At 39.2% G+C, this 21,540-nt stretch overlaps 3 protein-coding genes across 3 annotated transcripts; 2 read left to right on the top strand and 1 right to left on the bottom strand.

Annotated features, from left to right (window-relative positions):
- Positions 1 to 5,356: 5,356 nt before the first annotated feature.
- Positions 5,357 to 6,468, top strand: CABS01_01178 (uncharacterized protein; the record flags this gene model as incomplete). The annotated part of the gene is made up of 3 exons (XM_060534558.1): positions 5,357 to 5,644; positions 5,719 to 5,805; positions 5,881 to 6,468. The coding sequence occupies 3 exons, from the start codon at positions 5,357 to 5,359 to the stop codon at positions 6,466 to 6,468; spliced, it is 963 nt and encodes a 320-aa protein (XP_060401636.1).
- A 673-nt stretch (positions 6,469 to 7,141) lies between these two features.
- On the top strand, positions 7,142 to 8,091 carry CABS01_01177 (kelch domain-containing protein; the record flags this gene model as incomplete). The annotated part of the gene is made up of 2 exons (XM_060534557.1): positions 7,142 to 7,395; positions 7,446 to 8,091. Coding segments are annotated over 2 exons (900 nt in total), but the record flags the coding sequence as incomplete, so codon positions are not given.
- A 1,069-nt stretch (positions 8,092 to 9,160) lies between these two features.
- CABS01_01176 (uncharacterized protein) lies at positions 9,161 to 15,436 on the bottom strand (the record flags this gene model as incomplete). Its single annotated transcript, XM_060534556.1, has 2 exons — positions 9,161 to 14,758; positions 15,248 to 15,436. The coding sequence occupies 2 exons, from the start codon at positions 15,434 to 15,436 to the stop codon at positions 9,161 to 9,163; spliced, it is 5,787 nt and encodes a 1,928-aa protein (XP_060401634.1).
- Positions 15,437 to 21,540: the final 6,104 nt, after the last annotated feature.

Raw genomic sequence — 21,540 nt, 5'->3', positions numbered from 1 at the left:
CCTCTATAATATATAAAGAGTTATTATAAATAATTAAAATAGTTAAAAATAATTAATTTAAGCTATATTTAAAAAAAACTTAATATTTAAAAATAAATAATAAATAGAACTTAGAGTGCGGCCTAGAGGCTTAAAATAAATAAAATAAAAACTTCTTATAGCTTAAAGGCTTAAACTCTTAAAATAACCTTATTTTATAAAATATATATATATAAAAATAAAACCTAGGCTTATATTTACTATTTAAATTCTTAGTTTACGAAGTATATAATTACTAAGAGTATAGCGTTATTAAAGAGGAGGGTTAATATATGTATTAAAAAACGCGTTTTATATACCTCGAAGTTTATAAAACTAAGAGTAATAAGAATAGCGGGGGGTATAAAAATTAAAACGATTATTAAGTTAATAATTTAAAATATAAAAGCGGGTAGTATAATAAGAAATTAGTTATAAATAATTATAATAAGTATAAAAAAAGACCGGGGGTATAAGTTAAAGAAGTCCTTTATATAAAAACCGATATAGTTTTTATATATCTTTTAATTATTATTTATTTAATAAATAATACTATAGAGCTTAGTAATATTTTATTAAAACTATAGTTAAAAGTGCGCTTTTTAATAATAAAAAAGGATAATATATTTATAAAAAAGGGAGTACTATTTATAATAACCTCGGTAAAGGCCTAGGTTATTAGTTATAAAATAATTAGTATATTAATAAGAATTAATATACCGGCGTCGTAAATTAATATATTAGCGTCGCTCTTATATTAGTATTACTATTCTATTTTTTAATTAGTTTAAAAAAAAATTATTAATATAGTTAAATTTTACTAAATACTTATAAAGTATTCTAAGCCTTTGTTTTTTTATTCCCTTTATACTTAAGTTATATTATTAAGTTTTGAAATCTAATTTATAGTATTTATTTATAATAGCTTTTATAATTAGAGTTAGAAACGTTCCCTAGGGCTAATTTTAAAATAATACCCTTATTAAAAAACTTCTCCCTTTATAAAAATAACTATTAATTAATTACGGCTTTTTATTATTATTTAATTAATTATTATTATCTTCTTTTTTAAAAAGTAACTATTTTAGTATTAACTAATTTTATAAAGTTAATAATTTTAAAAAATAGTATAACTTTATTATTAAGCTCCTAGTTAATATATTATAAAATACGTAACTTTTTATAAATAATTACCTTAATATAAAGCTTATATTATATTTTATTTACTATTTTCTTAAAAAAATAACGAAAACTTAGTAAACTACCCTCTTACGACTTTTTTTAAAATATAACCCCTCTCCCCTTAGTAAATAATCTTAATAACTTTCTTATTTTATAATAAAGTAGTTTAATAATACTCTTTAGCTTATTAAATAAGTTATTAAAACTAAATAATAATTAATAATAATACTATTTTAATAATAAAAATATATCTGTTAATAGTAATAAATATAGGGTCTTTAAGTTAACTTATTACTCTATTTACTTTTATAACTATTTTTTATTTAAAGTAAAGCGTTTTTTTAAACTATAGCTTTTTATTATACTCTAAATAACTAATCCTCCTCTCTTTTTATAATTAAAATCCTAAACTTACTAATTTTTAGTAATTTAAAATAAACTTATAATACCCTTTTTAACTAAGTTAATAACTTTATAAAAGCTAATAAATTTAGTATTATAAAGTAAAATAAGTATAAAACTTAAGGCTAAATTATTTAATATACTTTTTAATATAATCGTTTTAATAAGCCTAGGCCTATATAAGGCGTTAATATTTAATAATATAAGTTTTATAAATATAATTATAAATAGTAAATTATTACCGAGGTTTAAAAAGAGGATAAGTAGTTATTACGTTATTATTTAGACCCTTAGTATAATTAATATAATTATAGCCCTAGTTTTAAAGCCTCTATATACTTTTTATATTATAAATTTATTAAAGTAGTTAAAAATATTATTAAAACTATAAGCTAACGAGTTAAGATTTAAGCTTATAATATACGTATTATTATTTAAGAATAGTTCTTAGAGTCCTTATTTATTTAGTAAAATATTTATAATACTAAGGCTTATATAAACTAAAAAAAACTAGCTAAATACTTATTAATTATAGTATTAATTAAGCTATTTAATAAGCAAAATATCCTATACGTAGTAAAATAAGTAAATAATAAGCTAAACCGCTTTATTAGCCTTATCTAAACCTTTTTTTATTATTTTTAAATATAAAAGTAATTCTTTAAAATAATTAGCTTTAATAATATTTATAATACTAATTATTTTAAGCTCTCTCTTTTTTAAGTTATTAAGTAGACTTATTTTAAATCTATTTATAATACTATATTCGGCCTTATTAATAACGAGAGACTAGAGGGTTTTTAGTTTTTTTTAATAAATATTCGCTAACTTATAAACTAATACTTAATCCGTTATTTTATTATTATTATTATAAACTATAATAAATAAATAAAAACTATACTAAATAAGTAGTTCCCGGACGTTTAGTAATAACTTTATATTTATTATATTAATTTTAATATTATACTTAGGGCTAAGTAAAAATAAGTTAAGGACCGTAATTATAATAATAATAATAATAAGTTTAATAATAAGGAATATTAGTTATTAATATAAGTAATAACTATACTAAATAATAAAAATAAGGCCTATATTAATATACTTATTAATAAGCCCCCCTCTTATATATATTATAGGGTCTTTATAATATAAAAACTTATTATTTCTATTAAAATTAAGTATATTTTTAAAAAAGCCTAGACTAAGTTTTATAAAAAGTTTAATAACTAATACCTAATTCTCTAGTACTTCTACGTAATATACTTATTTTTAAAAATATAATAAGCCTATTATTTTATTTAAAAAATATTAAAACTTTAGTACTTATGTTACTTCTAATACTAAGTTAAGTAATAATAATATTAAAAGTTATTTTTTAAATAGTTTTAGTTACTTATATTAGCTTATCGACGTTATATAGGATATAATTAGTAATTAAGAACTATGCTTTTACTAAGTTTATATAAAAAACGAGGTATTTATAAACTAGGAATATATAAGTACTCGCTTTAAGTACCTAAGCGAATTTTAAATAATACTTTTTTAAAAATATTTTATTTTAATTAGAATATAAAGCTAGTTTATAAAAAAAATAATACTATTTAATAAGAGGCTATTTTTAAACCCCTTTAGATCTTATAATTTAAATTATACTATTTTAATTAAACTAAGTATTTTATATTATTATAAAATCTATTTTAAAATATTAAATTTAGTTATTTTTAATAAGTAAGAAGTATACTCTTAATAACGTCTTTAAAAAACGTCTTTTTTAAATTTATATTACTAAATCTTTAATTTTAAAATTACTATATCTTTTTATAATAAGCTAAAGAATATAGTATAGCTTATTTTATTATAACTAGTTTTATTTAAAAAAAAGCTAGTTAGCTAGTTAAGCCCGTATTATTTATAATAACTAAGGTATAAATAATAAAAAGCGAGGCTATTTATTTAAAAATAAGAATAAGTTAATATTAGTTAGGTTTATAAAAAGAATAAGTTAGCTAAGTTAAAGTTAAATATTAAAGTTATTTTAATAATAAATAAGGAGCTAATTTAGCGTTTTTAATAAGGGGAGGATAATAGGGAATTATATAAGTAAATAGCTAATATAACTCAATATTTAAAAAAAAACGGAGCTAATAAAAAGTAGTTTATAATAATAATAAATTATTATAACTATGTTAAAAAAGGTAGTTAAGTAGATATTATTATAATTTACTTTTTATATATCTTAAGTATATAATAAAAAAAAGCTTTATTTATTTAAGATTTATAAAAGCTTATATTATTAACTAATTTAAGATTTATAAATCTTAAATAGGTAATATAATAGTTCTAAACGAGTACGTAAGTTATAGTAATATTCTTATTTTTAAAAATCTTAAACTAAAGCTTAGGTTAGAGAGGATAATAAAAATAGTTATATTAATATAATTACTTTTACTATTTTTATAAATAAGTACTATTTTTTTAAATTAATTAAAAAATAGAATAGTAATATTAATATAAGAGCGACGCCGGTATATTAATTTATAATGCTAGTATATTAATTCTTATATTAATATACCCCTTAGTTAAATAGTTATTAAAATAGCGCGTATATTAGCTACTATTTTTTATAAAATAATAACTACTATTTTTAAAATTAGTATATTAAAGGGCTATCTTAAAATAAGGTAAGTACTAAATTTCCTATTTTTTAAAAGCCTCTTTTTTAAGCTTTTTAAGGACTAAATATATATTAAATAGGCTTAAAATAATAAAAAGAATTATACTTATTACGGGGGGTACCTTAGCTTCTTAGCGTTTTTTTTTACTTTTTATTACTTTTTTAAAAAAACTAATTTTATATTTTTTAAATTTTAAAATAATATTAAATATAAACTCTTAAAATAATAAGTATATAATATACTTTTTTTAAAAAGCTTATTATTTAAACTAATTTTATTTTTATTTTTAAACTCCGAGGGGGGGATAAGTAAAAGCTTATTAAAACTCTTATTATTATTATTTATTTTATTATTATTTTTATTATAACTATTAAAAAAAGCCTCGAACTTAATAAAGTCCTTAGTATTTTAATTAATAATTTTAATATTCTCTTAGTTAAGGAGGGAGAGCTTAGTAACTAAGCCTTAATAAGTAAATAAGAAGTTATAGGGGGGGTAACGACTTAAAAAGGCTTATTAATATTATTACTTATTTAAACTCTTAATAAATTATATAATATATATATAAAAAGTATTATAAAAATTATATAAAACTTATTATTATTTTTAGATATATTAAATATTTATATTTAAAATAAAATTAATAAATAATTTAATAGCGTAGGTATATATATATAATAAACGGGGGTATTTATAATAACTATGAGAGGTTAAAAAAAAAATAGCTAAGTAACGCTACGAGAATTTAAATATACATAAAATAGCTAAGTAGCCTCGTTCTTAATAATTTATATACTAAAAATAATATAATATACGCTATTTTAAATTAGGATTTTATTTTTTTTTAAATAAAGGGATATATTTAAAATAAACGCGGTTTAAAAAACGTATATTTTTTATATTTTTTTTTTATTTATATTTAACTAAATTAGGCTTTTATAAGGGTATTTAAAAATTCTATTTTAAGTATAATAACTCTTTAATAATAGTAATTAGAGAGTATATTATATAATAAGGATAATAATTATACTTTATAAAGTACTTATTATGTATTAAATTATGTATCTATTTTAAATATTATGTATATAGACCTTTTCTTTTTATCTATTTCTACTTTAATAATTAAGCTACTTTTACTATACTCCGTATGCCCATTGCTGCGTGCCATAACTCGTGACAAAGTCACAACGGCAAAGCCGAAGCAACGGCGAGAGGCCATAGATCACCTTAAAGTCAGAGCAGTCACTTCGGTATGCTCGTTAGCAGTTCAGAAGAGCGCATGCTCGTGTCTGTACACATGTCCAGGGCCAGTCATCAAGGATAGTCGCAAAACCATCAAGAGTATTGAGACTGAGATCTCATGGGTCGTAGGTTCCTTATGCCGGCAATCCTCCCTGAGGCCTGTTGACAAGATCAGCGTTGACGAGAGTCTGATCACTAGGTAACAACTTCGTTCATTACGTACACCAATATCGAATACTATCCGATCATTACAGCCGAAGTCTCACTTCTGACTAGCACTGTCACGGTAAGTCGCGAATCACAGAGTCTTCGGCGTTGTCGCCTTATGATCGACTCTAACATTGACTTCGGGATATTTCAGCAAGCGGAAATTGCGACCCATACGCGGAAGATCAAATGCACCCCTTCGGCCAGCGACCCGTCTTTCTACCTCCTAGCAACCGTTGCGCCGGTCCCAACACCGGTCCCAGTGTACAACGGCAAATACGTGCTCGCGAACCCGCAGTTCGAATTGTTCACAGAGAATGGCGTCTTGTTCGAGCCGCAGTATACCCCGGACAAGGGCACCGCCAGCGTCTTCATCCTCGATAGCAAAGGCCGCATCGTCACGCAAACATCCTACGGCGATCACTTCTTCGCCAGCGATGACTATAATGACTTCGAGCTGATGCACATCCTGCCCCGTGGATGGATCCAGGCGCGCAGAGGTCACAATGGCGAGGATGCCGGATTCGACTATGTCTATTGCACGATGCAGCCTCCGTCGGGGCGATATGTTGGTGGATTCAAGGAGTTGGCATGCACGCAGGGGTACTTCAATGCGACGGTCTTGCAGTATTGTCCGTTATATGACGAGTATTTCCACACAGGAACGGTGCTTGGGGCGGAGTACAGTGCTACAACTCCTGGTTGTCTGCTGGTGACATACTTGGTGGTTCCCGTTTGCTGAGAACAATTGGGTGCTTCGGCATTGATTTCGTGGGGTGGGTTGGAAGGCCCGGAATTACGGGTCCGGTTACCAAAGCCGCCAGGCTCCACCTCGCCGAAGTGGCCTTCGGGAGCCGGCGCCGGAAATCTGAGGTGTCATGCGTCTCGCTTGAGAGCTGCTTCCGCCAGGATCCATGTATGCATTGTTTCGTACGCCATTAAACTCATTCCATCGGACTTATCCATCAGTTTGCGAACTCCTTCTCATTTGAATGAAGGTCGTCTGGCTCCTGCCAGTTGGGCGACTGACTCGCAGGGATAGGACGCGTCGGGCCGGAGCGGGAAAGTCCTCATGTTCGTCCTTTCTCCATGCCTGAGACATTCTGTTCGTCCCTGCATCAATTCCGTCTTGATTCTATATGTCGGTCAATTTCGAGAACCCAATTTAAAAACGGAAGGTACGATCAGACGCGAACACGTGACGTCATACCGTACACAGAAGGCAGGGACCCCAAGTAAGGTAGCTACGTCATTCAACGTTCCCCAGTTGTTCCTGACAATCACCTCGCAGCGGATGTAGCTGCAGCACAACCAATCCAGCCTCAACTGTCATTTTTGTTGAGTGCGGCACTTCATGATACCTTCTCCCTCATACTACACACCTCAAAATACCTCCTGCGAGACCGTAAACCACAGGAAGCAAGCTACCAAGCTATCGCTTCTCCATTCCTACCACCGATCACCGCAAAATCAACGTCTCTGTCGCTCGACACCAAGCACCCACCACAATCACCATGGCAGAAATCGCAGCAGGCGCTGTCGTAGCTGAGCAGGTCGTTTCCACTGGCATCGAGGCTGGAGCGGCCGTCGCTGTGGCACGCCCAACCCAGCCTCTGAAGGTGTCACTATCCCAGGTCGCCACCACCCAGTCCCCCGCTTTCGACACGTCGTAAGTCAGATCCCTGTCTTCCAAGGGGGTTGACTCTAACACTTGAACAGCGCTCTTGCACGTTCCCACCATTCAGTCACCGTCGTCAACCACAAGGCATGCATCTTCGGCGGCGAGACAGCAGAGGGCGAGCTAGCTTCTACTGACTTCCATGTCCTCTCCTTGCCGGCCATGACCAAGGGTGAGCCAGTTGCAGCCTATGCTTGCTATCCGGCATTCGCAATGCAGGATGCAGAGACCGGCAAGACCTACGTCCCTTCCCCGCGTTCAAGACATGCGGCGGCAGCCCGCGGCCAGTTCGTGATCGTCAATGGCGGTGCTGATGCCAGTGGAAAGCCCATCGACGAGACGTGTCTCTGGCTATGGGACTCTGAGAGTTTGAAGTGGACCAAGATCCAAGGAGCAAGCCAGATTGGCAAGACCATCACCCCGAGATTCGACCACCACATCTTTGTCGAGCAGACCCAGGACTTCCTGGTTCTTCACGGAGGACGGACTGCACCAGGACAGGAAGCATCTACCGAGACGTGGATGTACAACTTTGACACTCTCGCCTGGACAGCGTTGCCGCCTTCTCCTCAGCCTCCTCTCGCGGCCACGTTCGTGGATAATGTTCTTTATACCATCGGGGCTGACTCATCATTAGAGTTACCGTTTACGAATACGATAAGGGTTAACGAAGATTTCCAACGTTAGCAAAGTTATTTAGGGGTTTAATAAAGATATTCGATGCTAGCAAAGATCGATACTATTCCGTTTAAGCATAGTCCCGGTGCTAGTCGTAACGCTAAAGGAAAGAAGCGTCGTCTCGGCAAGAAGAATAACTCTGCCCGCGATAACATGAACGGGGCGGGACTTGAGAAATTCATACTTGGAGGTGAACGAGAGAGTTTGGGATGAATGGGAGTTTCAGGGGCGGATGGAGATGCTTGGGCATGACAGATTCACCGCGAGTCAACGAACATGTTCAAGGTCGCTGAATATGGGGAGCAATGGGGTACGGTCGACCATCCTCGACTTCTGAAATTCATCAATGAGAAAGAAAGATGATTGCGGGAAAGGTCCGAGGGACTTGTACCCGTGGTTCGAAACAAGCATCCAGGCCGTGAACGATGGACCGCCCAAGAACCAAGTAACGAGCAGATCACAAGAGAGACCCCAAAGACCCCCTTTCGGCTCCCTACCCTTCATCTCCCGCGCTCCTTCATTGACGTGAAGCCGTAAGCCGACTCAGATTCTTTAGAGGGAACAAGATCACTTCCCCAATCCTTAGAGACTCTTCTTTTTGAAATGTAACGTCAACTCAGGACTTGAATCACCACCGTTCCTATACACGGTATCTTTACAATACGTACACTACCCCAAACACGCCAATAAATGACTTCGGTATCATGTGTAACAACAAAACAAAAGGCCCTAGACAAAACAAAGCTGCCAGCCCCCAAGCTACTGCTTGCCTCGCCGTTGGCCAACCCCCATGCCATGGTCCCGAGTGTATATATATATGTTTAAACCTCCCGTATGTGAACCCAGCCCAACCTGACTCCTCCCCGGCCGCTCCATCCATCCCTCGGCCGAAAACACCTTCCAAAGTAATTCCAAACACGCTATGCCGCCCTAATAGCCAGACGCCTAAAGCCAGGTTCTAGCAATGCACGAAATGCGAGCCATTCGCTCGTGTGGGGGGGAATCATAATAAGACAGTGAAAAAGGAAAAGAAAGAATGATGGTATAGACAAAACGGAAAAAAAGAAGAGAGACGAAATTAGTCCCGAAGTTCCACGCCGACCTCCTGGTGGACGAGCCTCAACACCCACGAGGCCTCCGAGGCGCTGGAACACTGGAAACACCACTTTTTGACCGAGCCGGCGGCGCCACCCGTCTTGGGCGCCACGCCAATCTCGCCTCTCTCATCGCGGATCTCCTCCCAGATACCGCAGATGATGCCTCGGCTGCCCATAGGAGTGAAGCAGCCGCTGCCCAGCACGGCATCGAGAATGATGCGCGCCTTGTCTGATTTCTTGGGCATAGTTGTAACCGTGACGCGCTTTTCGAGGCCGTGGTTTGCGCGTAGGTCTTGGTGCCAGCCCGGCGGCGGGCGGCGAATCTGGATGATGCAGTTGCCGTAGTCCTCCCACTTGTTGGAGCTGACAAGCAGGTGTAGGCGAATCTTGATATTGTCGGATGACAGAGGACTGCGGATGGAGTTGGAGTACATGCTGATCGATGGTGAGCGGGGATAGCCATCGGAAGACGATCCGGATCCGTAGAGGCTGTTATTATTGGAGGAATGGCCCTGCTTGTCGATGGACGAGCGAGCAATGTTGAAAGCGTTGCCTTGCGTGAGTCTCTTGAGGAAGCTCGTGGCAGACAGACTCGACGAGGGGGTGCTTCCATCTTGCGATTGGGATGGAGCGCGGGTCGATGCGCGGTAGCTGTTCTTGCGTCCGAACCAGCTGCGACGACGACTGCTGTTGTCCTCGGTATCTTCCGAGGGTCTCTGGCCGAAGGACTGATAGCGTGCCTCGTTCTCGAGCTGAATAAACTTTTGGTTGTTGAGGCGGGCATGGTGAACGGCCATGTATAGATTGTAGCATTCCGTAGCCGATGGGCAGCGGAAACGGAAGTTGCCCCCACCAATATCCTTGTTCTTGCAATTGTCCTTGACGGCTGAGCGGATTTCAAGGTCGACGACGGTAGACTGGCGGAGGAGGACGAGGGGCGTAAGCTCGAGAGAAACAAGAGGGATGTCGGGCTCTCCTCCGGGGCTCATGACTAGAGAGTAGCCCTCAATGACACCGGCCGTCACCTGAATGGAGCAGGGCTCCAGGGAAATGTCCTTCCACTGGCCCTTCTTCTCGTTCCAGTACGAGATGGAAGCAATATATTTGGTGTAGCTCTCCGAGGCACTCATTTTGCGGCCATGAAGACCGGCTTGCGACGCCGAGTTGGACGGCGTCAGGCTGCACACCGACTCGGACACCATGGACTCTTGAACGAATGACTGCGAGATCATGGACTCTTGCTTGAAGGAGTCGACAAACTCCTCTCTCTCTCGCTCCCGTTCCTCGCGCGGCTGATGCTCGGGCTCTCTAATGCTGAAGCCAACCTCAGTCTCGGGGATGTCATCGTCAAAGTCATCTTCGGACTCGGATGACGTGTAGTCGGATTCTGTCTCTGTCTCGCTTTCTGAGAGGTCGGTCTCTGTGACGGACCGAGTCGTATCGGATGATTCTTCAGAAGGCAGATATTCGTGCTTCAGAGGTGAGGATCCCCGACGCTTCACACGAGAGCCGCCAAGGTCGACAGGTGGCGACAGCTTGGGGGGCTTAGGGCTCAAAGAGCGGTGAATGGGAGGAGGAGGAGCGCCGTCCGCGCGGTAGGGTGTCGTATTTGGCGCAGCTCTGTGTCTGTCCTCCTCATCGTACGAGTCTTGTGTAGGGGTTCTGTCTGGAGAGGGGCTGCGGCGGATGGGAGTGGTCGGCATGCTTGAGCCGCGGTTGTGGTAGCGACTAGAAACCGATCGCTTGGGCGCGTATGGCTCTGGGGATGACAAGTCTCTCGATGATGATCCGTGCAACTTGCCGCCCACAGGAATATCGGTACGGTGCTGCGGCGAGTCGGGGAGGCTCTCTTCAGTGACAACCGGCAGCCGCTCCTTTGGTGGCATGGGCGACGTGCCAACAATGTCAAGCCAGTCTTCCACTTGGTCATTGTTGTCTGTGACGAGGCTCAGCAGCTCGTACCAGTGCCGCCCGTTGTGAGAGCCCGACACCATAAGAACGAGCTCGAATTTTGCGTCACCACGGCGGGCTGAGATCACAGTCATGGGCATGGGAGGGAAGAGAAGCCATGTACGGCGGCCGCTGCCAGTCTCACGGATGAGCAAGTCGCCCTTGTCGTTGTTCGCGCCAGGAAGGTCGCGGTGGATGAGTTCGACCTGGCACTCGAGGCGTTGTCCATTGGAATGTGCGAGGCTGAGGGAGAAAAGGTCCTTTGCGCTGACCTGCCGCTTGGGGTCGATTTTGACGGCTTCCATCGGTGCGAGTGTCCGCAGATTACGGATTCTGCTCGTGTCGGTGTTAATGGCGTCCTCGTCAGCCAGCCGCGCAGACTCTTCCCTGTGGCGACGCTTGGCTTTCTCTTGCAACATGTCGTAGTCGCCAACCAGCGCAAGTGTATCATACGAGCCGACAGCGGCATGAAGGCCCTGATTTACGGTTAGTGAAGCTCGTTTCAACGCAGTGGGAAATAGTACCTTGGTGAGCTTTGCAAGAGTCCGGATGCGAAGCAAGGGCCGTTTCAACAAATGCGCAACGTCGACTCTCTCTCCGTCTTCGTTAACGACGTCGCCTTCGGCGTTGCGCGGGAGTGCACCGATGAGGGAATCCTCGTCGTCGAGGCGATCGGCAGCAGGAGCCAGGTTGACGACGAGATCTTGGAATCCAAGGCGCCACGCGTCCAGGTAGCTATCGTATATGGGAGAGGCGGTGTGCAGCCAGGAAATGAGCCGATCGATATCCGTATGAGAAGCCCTCTTATGGGCGGTCTTTAGTTTTTCCAGTGCAACTCCCATGTTGACGACAGATTTCGACATGCTGTTTGCCTTACGGCCAGGGGACTCGGGGCCAAAGAGATCGACGGCACTGGCTGAGCCCTCGTGAAGGACGGTGGAGAGGAGGACGGGGACAACGCCGTCGACCAGCGTCTTGAGCTCCCGCTGGTACAAGTTCTCGTCATCTGTGAACTCCTTCATGAGGTCCTTTGTTGTAACCGTGTCTGGACGAGCATTGGCTCTTCGTACGCTGGCAGCCTTTCTTACACTCGCCCTAGGTTTGATGCTCCGGAGGCTACCTGGCACCTGGCTTTCATCTGGCAAAGACAGAACTGACACGAGATCAGAGTGTTTAGTCAGCCTTCTTTTGAGACCCGATTTATTGCTCCGCCGCCGCGAAACGTTGCTTCTTGTAAGCCCCGTAGTCTGCGTGATGGTGGTTTCGGACAGTACCGATGTCATGTCCGAATCATAGGTGCTATGAGTGTCGGCAGACCCGAGAATCGTGGACAACTCGTGTACGCCGTTCGTTGGCGGCTTCCGGCGGGGTGCCACCGAGGACTCATCATCGTACGTCCAATCGTCAGTAAATGTTCGATCGGAGTAGGTCCGGCTAGATCCAGAAGAGCGGCGGCGCATGGTTCGCCTGGATTCGTCATCTTCTCCGGGACTATCATACTCCTGATCCAGCTCCAGCTTCCGCTCTTCTTCGCTAATGTACTTGGAAGGCGGAGTCTGGTGGCCAGTGGACTCTCCCCTGAAGGCCTCCTTGAGGATCTCGCGGAACGGCTTCTTGACTGACTTCGCCGGGGACGGCGAGCTCCTCGTAGCTGCTCTCCGACGAAGGCCAGCGGCGCCAGCAGAAGTTGGTGTCTTTGGCTTTTCCTTGGGCTTTTCCTCGACATTCCTAGGTGCCACATTTTCGTCGTTCTCGGTTGACGCGCTCAGGTCAGTCGAAGATAGGGTTGACTCTGTCCAATCCGTTGATTGTGTAGTCTGAGTCACGTCAGTTGTTTGTGTTGTCTGGGTGGACTCGGTGAGCCCAGTGGATTCCGAAAGCTCAGTCTGAGTCGGAAGGGAAGGCTTTCGCTGACGGGGTTCGGCCGATGATCGTCTACGGGTATCTTGCGTCTTTGTCTTATCGACGGGCTTGCTCTCGGACGCTTTCCTCTTGGGGGCCTGCGCGGGCGACTCCTCCTTCTTCGCCGGCTCGTCGACGAAGGGATCGACCGTCCCGTTGAGCCATTTCTCAATACTGGGAGGCTGGTTGGCGACTGGCTGCCTTGGAGGCTCAACGGCGTCGTGCAGGATCTTCTTGCCGCCGGTGACCACCTTCTTGAGCACATCGGCAGCCTTGAAGCTGGGATTGCGCTGTGCCTTTTGCCTCGTCTTGTTGAGAGGCAAATCTAGCTCACTGAAAGCAGAGAATCCCACGGGGATGTCTGCCAGGGGCTTCGCACCCGGGGCGCTGGTCAGCGAGCTTGGCGCAAGATCCGAGTTGTCCAGCCCTGTCTTGACTGCTGATTCCGAGGTGCTGACCCAGGATTTGTCGTCTGACGGTGGAGGCGCCTTCTTCTTGTGGCTCACTTTGCGAGCCTTTGACGGTTTCCGCGTTGGCGTTGCCGGCACACTAGACTCGGCATCTTCTGTGACCTCGATGGCGGTCTCGTCCTCTTCAACCACCACAATCTCGTCCGCCGACTCGTGCCTCGCGCTGCCCCCGCGACTACGCTCGCGGGATTTGGCGCCTGTGCTTTGTGGCCTCGGTGTCTTGACGCCAGACCCTTCCGACGCTGGTGTCTTTAATGGCCTGACGCGGATTCCGTCATCATCGAGCTTCTTCGTTCGTATCGGCGTAACTCTGATGCCGTCGTCGTCCATCGCCTTCTTTGGCAACGTAGCTTGTCTCTCTTGAAGCTCCTTGAGTCTTGCCTGTATCCTGCTGCCGTCGAGCGAGTCTGTTGATTTTGCAGCCCGGTGTTGCTTAACCGGTGGGGGATCTGGCATTTCCACCTTTGCTACCCAGTCCTGGATCTTCTTGGAGATGGGTGCTTGGATGGGTGTCTTTTGCACGAACCCCTTTGGCAAAGGGCTTGGGGTGGGACTTGGGCTGGCGTCTTTGGTCCTCGGCGATTTCGCTCTCGTGGGGCTCTTCTTTCTCTTCTGCGCCATCCAATGGTCGTCGCTAACGACTCGCTTCTTGGGTGCCAGCTTGGCGTCTCCGCCGGGGAGGTCCTCGACGGTCTCGTCCTTTTCGTCGGCCGGGCCGTCATTGTGTACTTCGATCTTTGGGGTCGACATTTTCGGTGCCGACATTCGCTTCTGCCGCAACTTGATGCGAACGCGGTCCTCTTCGGTGACGCTCTCCGTGTCACCCGGGAAGGCCAGCTCGGTAGGCTCGCTGGGGGGTGCCAGGGGATCAGCCGAGGCCATGGCTGCGGCGTTCGTTTTTTGCCATTTGTTCACGCGCTCCCTCACGCCGCCGGGCTGTTGTACTTTTGCGACGGCAGCCTGCCGCATTTCGGCTCTCAGCTCGGCCTTGACAGCATCCAGACTCATCCTTCGCTTGCGTTCGGCGGCGACGCGCTGTGGAGAGGGGCGTCCTCTGAGGAAGTCGGCGAGCAGAGTCGGGGGTTCTGGTGGTTTCTTCATGGTTGCTGCGCGGGGGCGGGCAGGGGCGGCCTTGGGAGTCGTGGGCGGCGCATTGCTTTCTTTGGTGGCGGGAGTGGAGGGTTTCGTGGTTGCTGCAGCCGCCGCTGGCGCAGCGTCCGGCGATGCTTTCTCGTCGGGAGGTTTGGGAGACATTGTCTACACAGACAAAAGGTTCGGTCAGCAACAGTAAACAGACCAGTCTGCGGGTAAGCGGTGGACAGGTACGAGTTGGTGTCGTACAGGTGCGTCCCCCCCGTCTCTTTCCTTTGGGTGAGGTAACGAGCAACAAGGTTGGAAGGACTGACTTAGGTGAGATGCATGCTGCCGCTTAAGGTTGAATGATCTGCTGCGGTTCCTATGGGCGCATGTGGCAGAGTTGGAAAGTGAAGGTTGTTGTTGACAGCTGAGGGGTTGCAACCGGGAGCGCAAATGGAAGCCAGACGTCAGAGTGATGTGTGCGAGATAGAGGCGAGGGCGAGGCTGTATGTCGGTGAGACGGAGAAGAGGCCGACTTTGCAGGCCGTGTATGTAGACGTTGGTTGGACGATGATAGGTGAGTTGAGGTGAGGTGAGGTGAGGCACGCAAAAAAAAAGGGAGCAGCTCGACAGACAATCCCGTTGTATGTGTGTGATGAAGTCTGTTACTTTGTGTATGTACGAACCAAGGTAGAGACGGTAGAGACAGCGCATATCAAAGCAGACAAGACTTTTCGACTTCTCGTCGAGGAACAGCTCGGGCAGGGCAGGATGGAGGAGCAGTTGGTCCAATCGAGGGCTTCGTTGAGCTGGCACTGCCGGAGTAACCAGTGGATGTTGACGCCGGAGCTTAGACATAAACAAACCGACACAGGTGGGGCTGTCCCTAGAGAGTACGTACCCTTTACAAGGTTTAGTGGACTATCAGGTAGAGTTGGTGGCCTGTAGCACAGACATCCCGGCTAGTAGCCAATCAGAGGACGCACAGAGGAGTGCAAGGCAGCTGAGGGTTCCAGACCAAGTTCGACATCAGGGACATCTGGCGCAATCCGCAAGAAAAAAACAAGACTTGGTGTCAATACGTAGTATAGGTATGTATACATGTATATGCATCGGGACGTGGGTAGGTGAGGTAGCATCAATGCAAGGATTCTTGCTCGCCCTGTCTTCCTTGCTGCTGCCGTGCTGCATGTGCTTTCCAGGAAACTCATGAAAAGTAACAGACTCTCTCCTGAGTACCTTATTATCGAAGAAAGTTAATTCTTTCTAAGTCATAAGTATAAGAATATAGTTTTAATAAAATAGTATAATACCTACTTAGTACTTAAATTAAGATATTTTTTTAAGCTTATTATAAAAAAAAGATAATTATATTATTAACTACTTATTATTAAAATTTATAAATAGCGCTATAGCTTTAATTATTATAGCTTTAATTATAATAATTTTATTTATAATAAGTAAAAAGTTTAATTATAAGTTTTTTAAAAGCCTTTTATTAAAAGTTATAAGAGCTTTTAAGTTAAGTTAAAATACTTATTAAAATATTAATAACTAAACTAACTTTATAATAATAACTTTAATAAAAAACTTAAAAAAAAATACTAAAATCTTTACTATTATTAAGTATAATTTATAAAGTATAATAATATAGTTATAGAGTATTATTAATATATTTTATATTAAAAAAAGTATTATTAATATTAATAAAATAGATAGGGCCGTATTAATATAATACCTTAGTTTCTTTTTATAACTTAAAAATAATTATTTTAAATAGTATTAAAAGTTTATTAAAAAGCTCTTTCGAGTACTTTAATATATTTATTACTATTTTTATAATAATAAGACTCTTAGTACTTATATATAAAAATAAGTTACTTATTTTTAAATAATAATACTAGCTTATTAATAAGTTATTAAAACTATAATTTTAGTAATTTTTTAATAAGAAAGAGGGTAAAATAGAGGAAAGGATAAGTAATTTATAAAAAGAGTTAAGGTTAAATAGTGCGGAATTTAAAGGTAGGGTAGCGTTTATATATACTGCGGTAATCCTTTAGTAATGTAAAACGATGGAGTTAAATAGTAAATAGACTCTCTCTATCTACGTAGCAGGTTATTTACTAGGCTTACGTATACTTATATCGTCCGTCTGTCGCTCCCCCAAATCTCCCCGAGGCCGTGTTCCCTAAGATAATCTTCCCTAATACCAATAGCCAATCTCCCCTAGCGGATTTCAAGGTGGACTATCCTAAGTACCTTATTATCAAAGAAAGTTAATTCTTTTTAAGTTATAAATATAAGAATATAGTTTTAATAAAACAGTATAGTACCTACTTAGTACTTAAATTGAGATACTTTTTTAAGCTTATTATAAAAGAAAGATAATTATATTACTAACTACTTACTATCGAGGTTCGTAAGTAGCGCTATAGCTTTAACTATAATAGCTTTACCCGTAATAGGCAAAAAGTCTAATTATAAGTCTTTTAAAAGTCTCTAATTAAGAGCTATAAGAGCTTCTAAGTTAAGTTAAAATGCTTATTAAGATATTAATAACTAAACTAATTTTATAATAACAACTTTAATAAAATACTTAGTAAATAATATTAGAATCCTCGCTAACGTTAAGTACGATTTATAAAGCGTAATAACGTAGCTATAGAGTATTATTAATATATCCTATACTAAGAAGGGTATTATTAGTATTAACGAGATAGATAGGGCTATATTAATATAGTACCTCGGCTTTTTTTTATAGCTCGAGGATAATTACTTTAGATAGTATTAGAAGTTTATTAAAAAGCTTTTTTAAGTACTCTAATATATTTACTATTATTTCTGTAATAATAAGACTCCCGGTGCTTATATATAAGAGTAAGTTACTTATTTTTAAATAGTAATATTAGCTTATTAATAAGTTATTAAAACTGCGATTTTAGCGATCTCTTAATGAGGGAGAGGGTGGAATAGAGGAAAGGATGGGTGACTTATAAAAAGGGTTAAGGTTAAATAGTGCGGAATTCGAGGGTAGGGTAGTGTCTATATATACTGTGGTAATCCTCTAGTAATACAAAACGATGGAGTTAAATAGTGAAGGTGGACTATCCGTCCTCATGGAATCCCGCCCCGTCTATCATTTCCCGCCTTGTCCAAGTGAGTAATCTCTTACCTCGAGAGGCCTCGCCTCATGGACTCTGATCCTCTCGCCTAGCTTCTCGCTTCTGCCAGCTAGATCGGATCTCGGATGTTGACACCAAGACCCCTTTCACAAATCACCCCTCAACACACTCTCGAGTGAGTCGTCGTATGAGGAAAAAAAACCCCACCATCATTCCCCTTGATCGACGAACCAGGGAAAAGAAGCGAATGACATTTGACTCCGTAATTGCTGCCAATGCTTGCCAACAAATGCAGCTCGTCGGGCATAGACACAGACAAAATACACGAAGCCAGCTCACTCTGACTCGAATTCGTTTCCGAATACGTCTTGTCTTACTCCCAAAATACAAATCTTATTTCGAATTCATCACTGCCAGGCAACACGACGACAACGGGGACATCCTTGAAACTGTGGTTGATGGCCAAGTATACTCCGTACGAAGCGCATGTTTATCATCCTCGCCCCATGTCGCCGTCGTTGTCACTGCCAAACTGTTCAGTCGCAACAGGCGGCGGGGGAGGGGAAGAGCCATTGACGCCGCCTCATCTTCTCGACAGGGGCCCCATGAATTCGGGACCTGCAACCCGTTTGTTTACTCGCGATAACAACTTCTCATATAGCACAAAAATCAAGGCCCCGACTTATTTCCCCCACGGCCTTTCTACAATCTCATTCCGAATTTCCCATCCTTCTGCTCTCGCTATTATATCCGTAGTCTTACAGGTCCAAAAACCAAGGCAGCCAAACCATCATGCCCTGTTTTCCCCATCCAATAACCCAAAATCGCTACCAAACCACGCACACATACGCAGTGAATATGACAGCGCCCGCGGGATGTCTCGGGGCGTATCGCATAGTGTAGCAGCGAGAAGCCATACGGGCCCCGAACATCACGCGGTCTCTCCCGCCCGCCGCGCAGTCGCACGTGGTGTGGGACCGCCCTCCTACTCCTCCTCGCCCTTCCGAGTTCCCTCCCTCCCTGCAGAGACTCGAGACTCCGAAAGTGAGACCGTCCTCCTCCGCAAGACCTTCCGCAGGACCTTGTTTTAGGGCGAGGATATTCTGCCAGCAGCTCCCGCTATTCTGCCACCAAGTGTGGCTGCGGCAGGCCCTGCCTCCGAGCCCGGAGCCCAGCTGCCCAGCCCAGCTGCCCATACCCACCCACTTACCTACCCACTTACTTACCTACTTACCTACTTACCTACCTACCCACCTATAACTACTACATTATTAACCTCGCCGTTATTACCGCTATTAATTAAAACTATTCCTAACGTTAATATATTATAAAAAGAGAATAATTACGAAGTTAATAATCCCTTTATTTATTAATATATTATTAATTATAATAATTATAGTTACGTAGAGTACGACTACTTACTTTATAACTAGCGCTTTTTTAACTTATTTAAGGCTAAAATAATATTTAACGAGGCTACTTACGAGGCTAGCTTTGCGGTCCGAATTATTTAATATAAGCCCTTTATTAAAATACTAATTATTATTATTTATTATTATACTCATAGCCCGTATTATAATTAAAAATAGTAATATTTTATAAAGTTAACTTATTTAAATAAGCGTTATAAATCCTTAACCTTATTTATAAACTACTATTAATAAATCGTTACTAGCTTTTTAAGTAATAATTAGCTCTTTTATTTTATTATTAGCGACTTTCGTAACTATTATAATTACTTATTTAGTAATATTAACGCTTTTATATATTACTATTACGTATTACTATATAATAAAAAGGACTAAATTAGTAATTAATAAAATAAAAATATTTAACCTATTTAAATCCTTTTAAGCCTATAGTTAAAAAGTAGCGATTATAGTAGTATTATTACCTATAATATATTTAATATATTAGCTATTTACTACCGTAACGAATTAAGTAGTAGGACCCTTATTAAGTAATTATTTAACTAATTACGTAATTTAATAAAGTATTAATACCGTTTCTAATATAACGACGCGGGCTATATTATAAGCTTATTTATTATACTTATTACTACAATTTCTTTATTTTAATAATATTTAGATATTCTATTAATAAATTTTATATATAAAACTAACCGATTTAATATATCGTTATTTAATATTTATAGAGTAACTAATAATAATTATACTTTTTTAAATTGCGAGCTACGTTTTATTTAATAAAAAAGAAACTAATTATAATTAGGTTATTAACTAGCTATTAATATTACTTTAGGCTTACGAAATTTCCTTTTTATAAATTATATATATAAATCGCGAGATTATTCTATTTAATATTTTTAATAATAATACTTAATTTAAAGTAGTATTATACGTACTTTACTATTAGTACGTTAATTTTAACGTATTAGCCCGGACTTAGCGTTATTTTAGCTTAGTTATAAAGGACGAGATTATAAGAGATTAGGCTATGAGTACTTAATTAGCGAGGCTATAATATAAGTATAAGTATATTATAAGATTAAAGCTTATAGAGTCTTTCATAAGGGCTCTACTTCTTAGAAAGTTCTTTTATAATACGAACTATATACTAATTACTAAGTTATTAGCGTCCTATTACCGGCCGTATCCCGAATTTATTATAATTACTCCCCCCTTACATAACTTTAGTTCTTAAAGTTATTACGTAATATTTTCTTTTAATACTAATAATAAAGCTATTAACGTCGTTATTCATAATAGATTCCGTAAGGCGTTAATAATATCCTTTTTTACTTAGGAATAAGGTATTACTCTTATCTCTTTATTTAACAAATATTTTATTATTATTGTTTAGTAATAGTACGCTAACTAGTTACTAGGTTAGTAGTATATATTCGTAATAAAATATTTTAATTATCGTAATATATAAGAGCCCGCCTAGCCTCGTAGTTATTATTATTATTAAGCTATTAAGTATAGTAAAAGATTTTTTTTTTATTATTAGTTGCGTATTTATTTATTTTTTTCCCTTTTTATTTAGCGACCGTTTTGTAAAATTTTTTTTATATAACTATACTTTTTTTTTTACGATATTTTAATTTCGTATCGTTTTTTAATTACGACTCTTTTACTATATTATTGCTAAGTATTTACTAAAATGTTTACTATTTTACGTATTTAAAATATACTTAATATAGAGTATAATTTTAAAAAGGGCTTTTGTAGTTTTTATAGCGGTGCTCTCTATATACGCTATTTAGTTAGTATATATTATAATATTAACGAGCTTATTTATATTACTAGCGCTTACGTTACTAAGTATATTATTTATTAGATTAATAAGAAGAAGTATTTTGTTATAAGTTATTAAGTTCTTACTAATTCGTTACCGAAATATTAGTTAACGATATTTTTTAGGTTCCTAAGGAGCTATATAGCGCTACTTAGTTTATTTAGAATATTTTTATAGAGTTTTGTAATACTAAGGAGTAGGGTAGTTTTAACTTCTATAAGCGCAGCTACGTTTTTTATACTTTTAGTTATACTATTAGTACGTAAGAAAAAGTTACTACTTATATTACTAACTTGTTAGCGAATAGTAAGGTAAAGAAGGTCTATTTTAAATAGGCTACTTTTTAAGAGCTTGTTATTAACTACGAGTATTTAAATTTATTAATTTTAATTATAGTAAGTTATTAGCGATCGTTCGGCGAATTTTTTTTTTATTAACTTAGATTTTTTTTTTTAGGTTAGTATTTTTAATATTAATAATAAGATTAAGATTATTTCCTACCTTAGTTACTTCTAGCTAGCTTATTTTTATAATAATAGCTGTGCGACCGCTTTATAAAGTAACTTCGATACTCTA

Source organism: Colletotrichum abscissum (assembly GCF_030869225.1).
Source record: "Colletotrichum abscissum strain IMI 504890 chromosome Unknown Scaffold_2.1, whole genome shotgun sequence".
Lineage (NCBI taxonomy): Eukaryota > Fungi > Ascomycota > Sordariomycetes > Glomerellales > Glomerellaceae > Colletotrichum > Colletotrichum abscissum.
The sequence above is the reverse complement of the archived record's forward strand: the minus strand, read 5'-3'. Positions and strand labels throughout refer to the sequence as shown.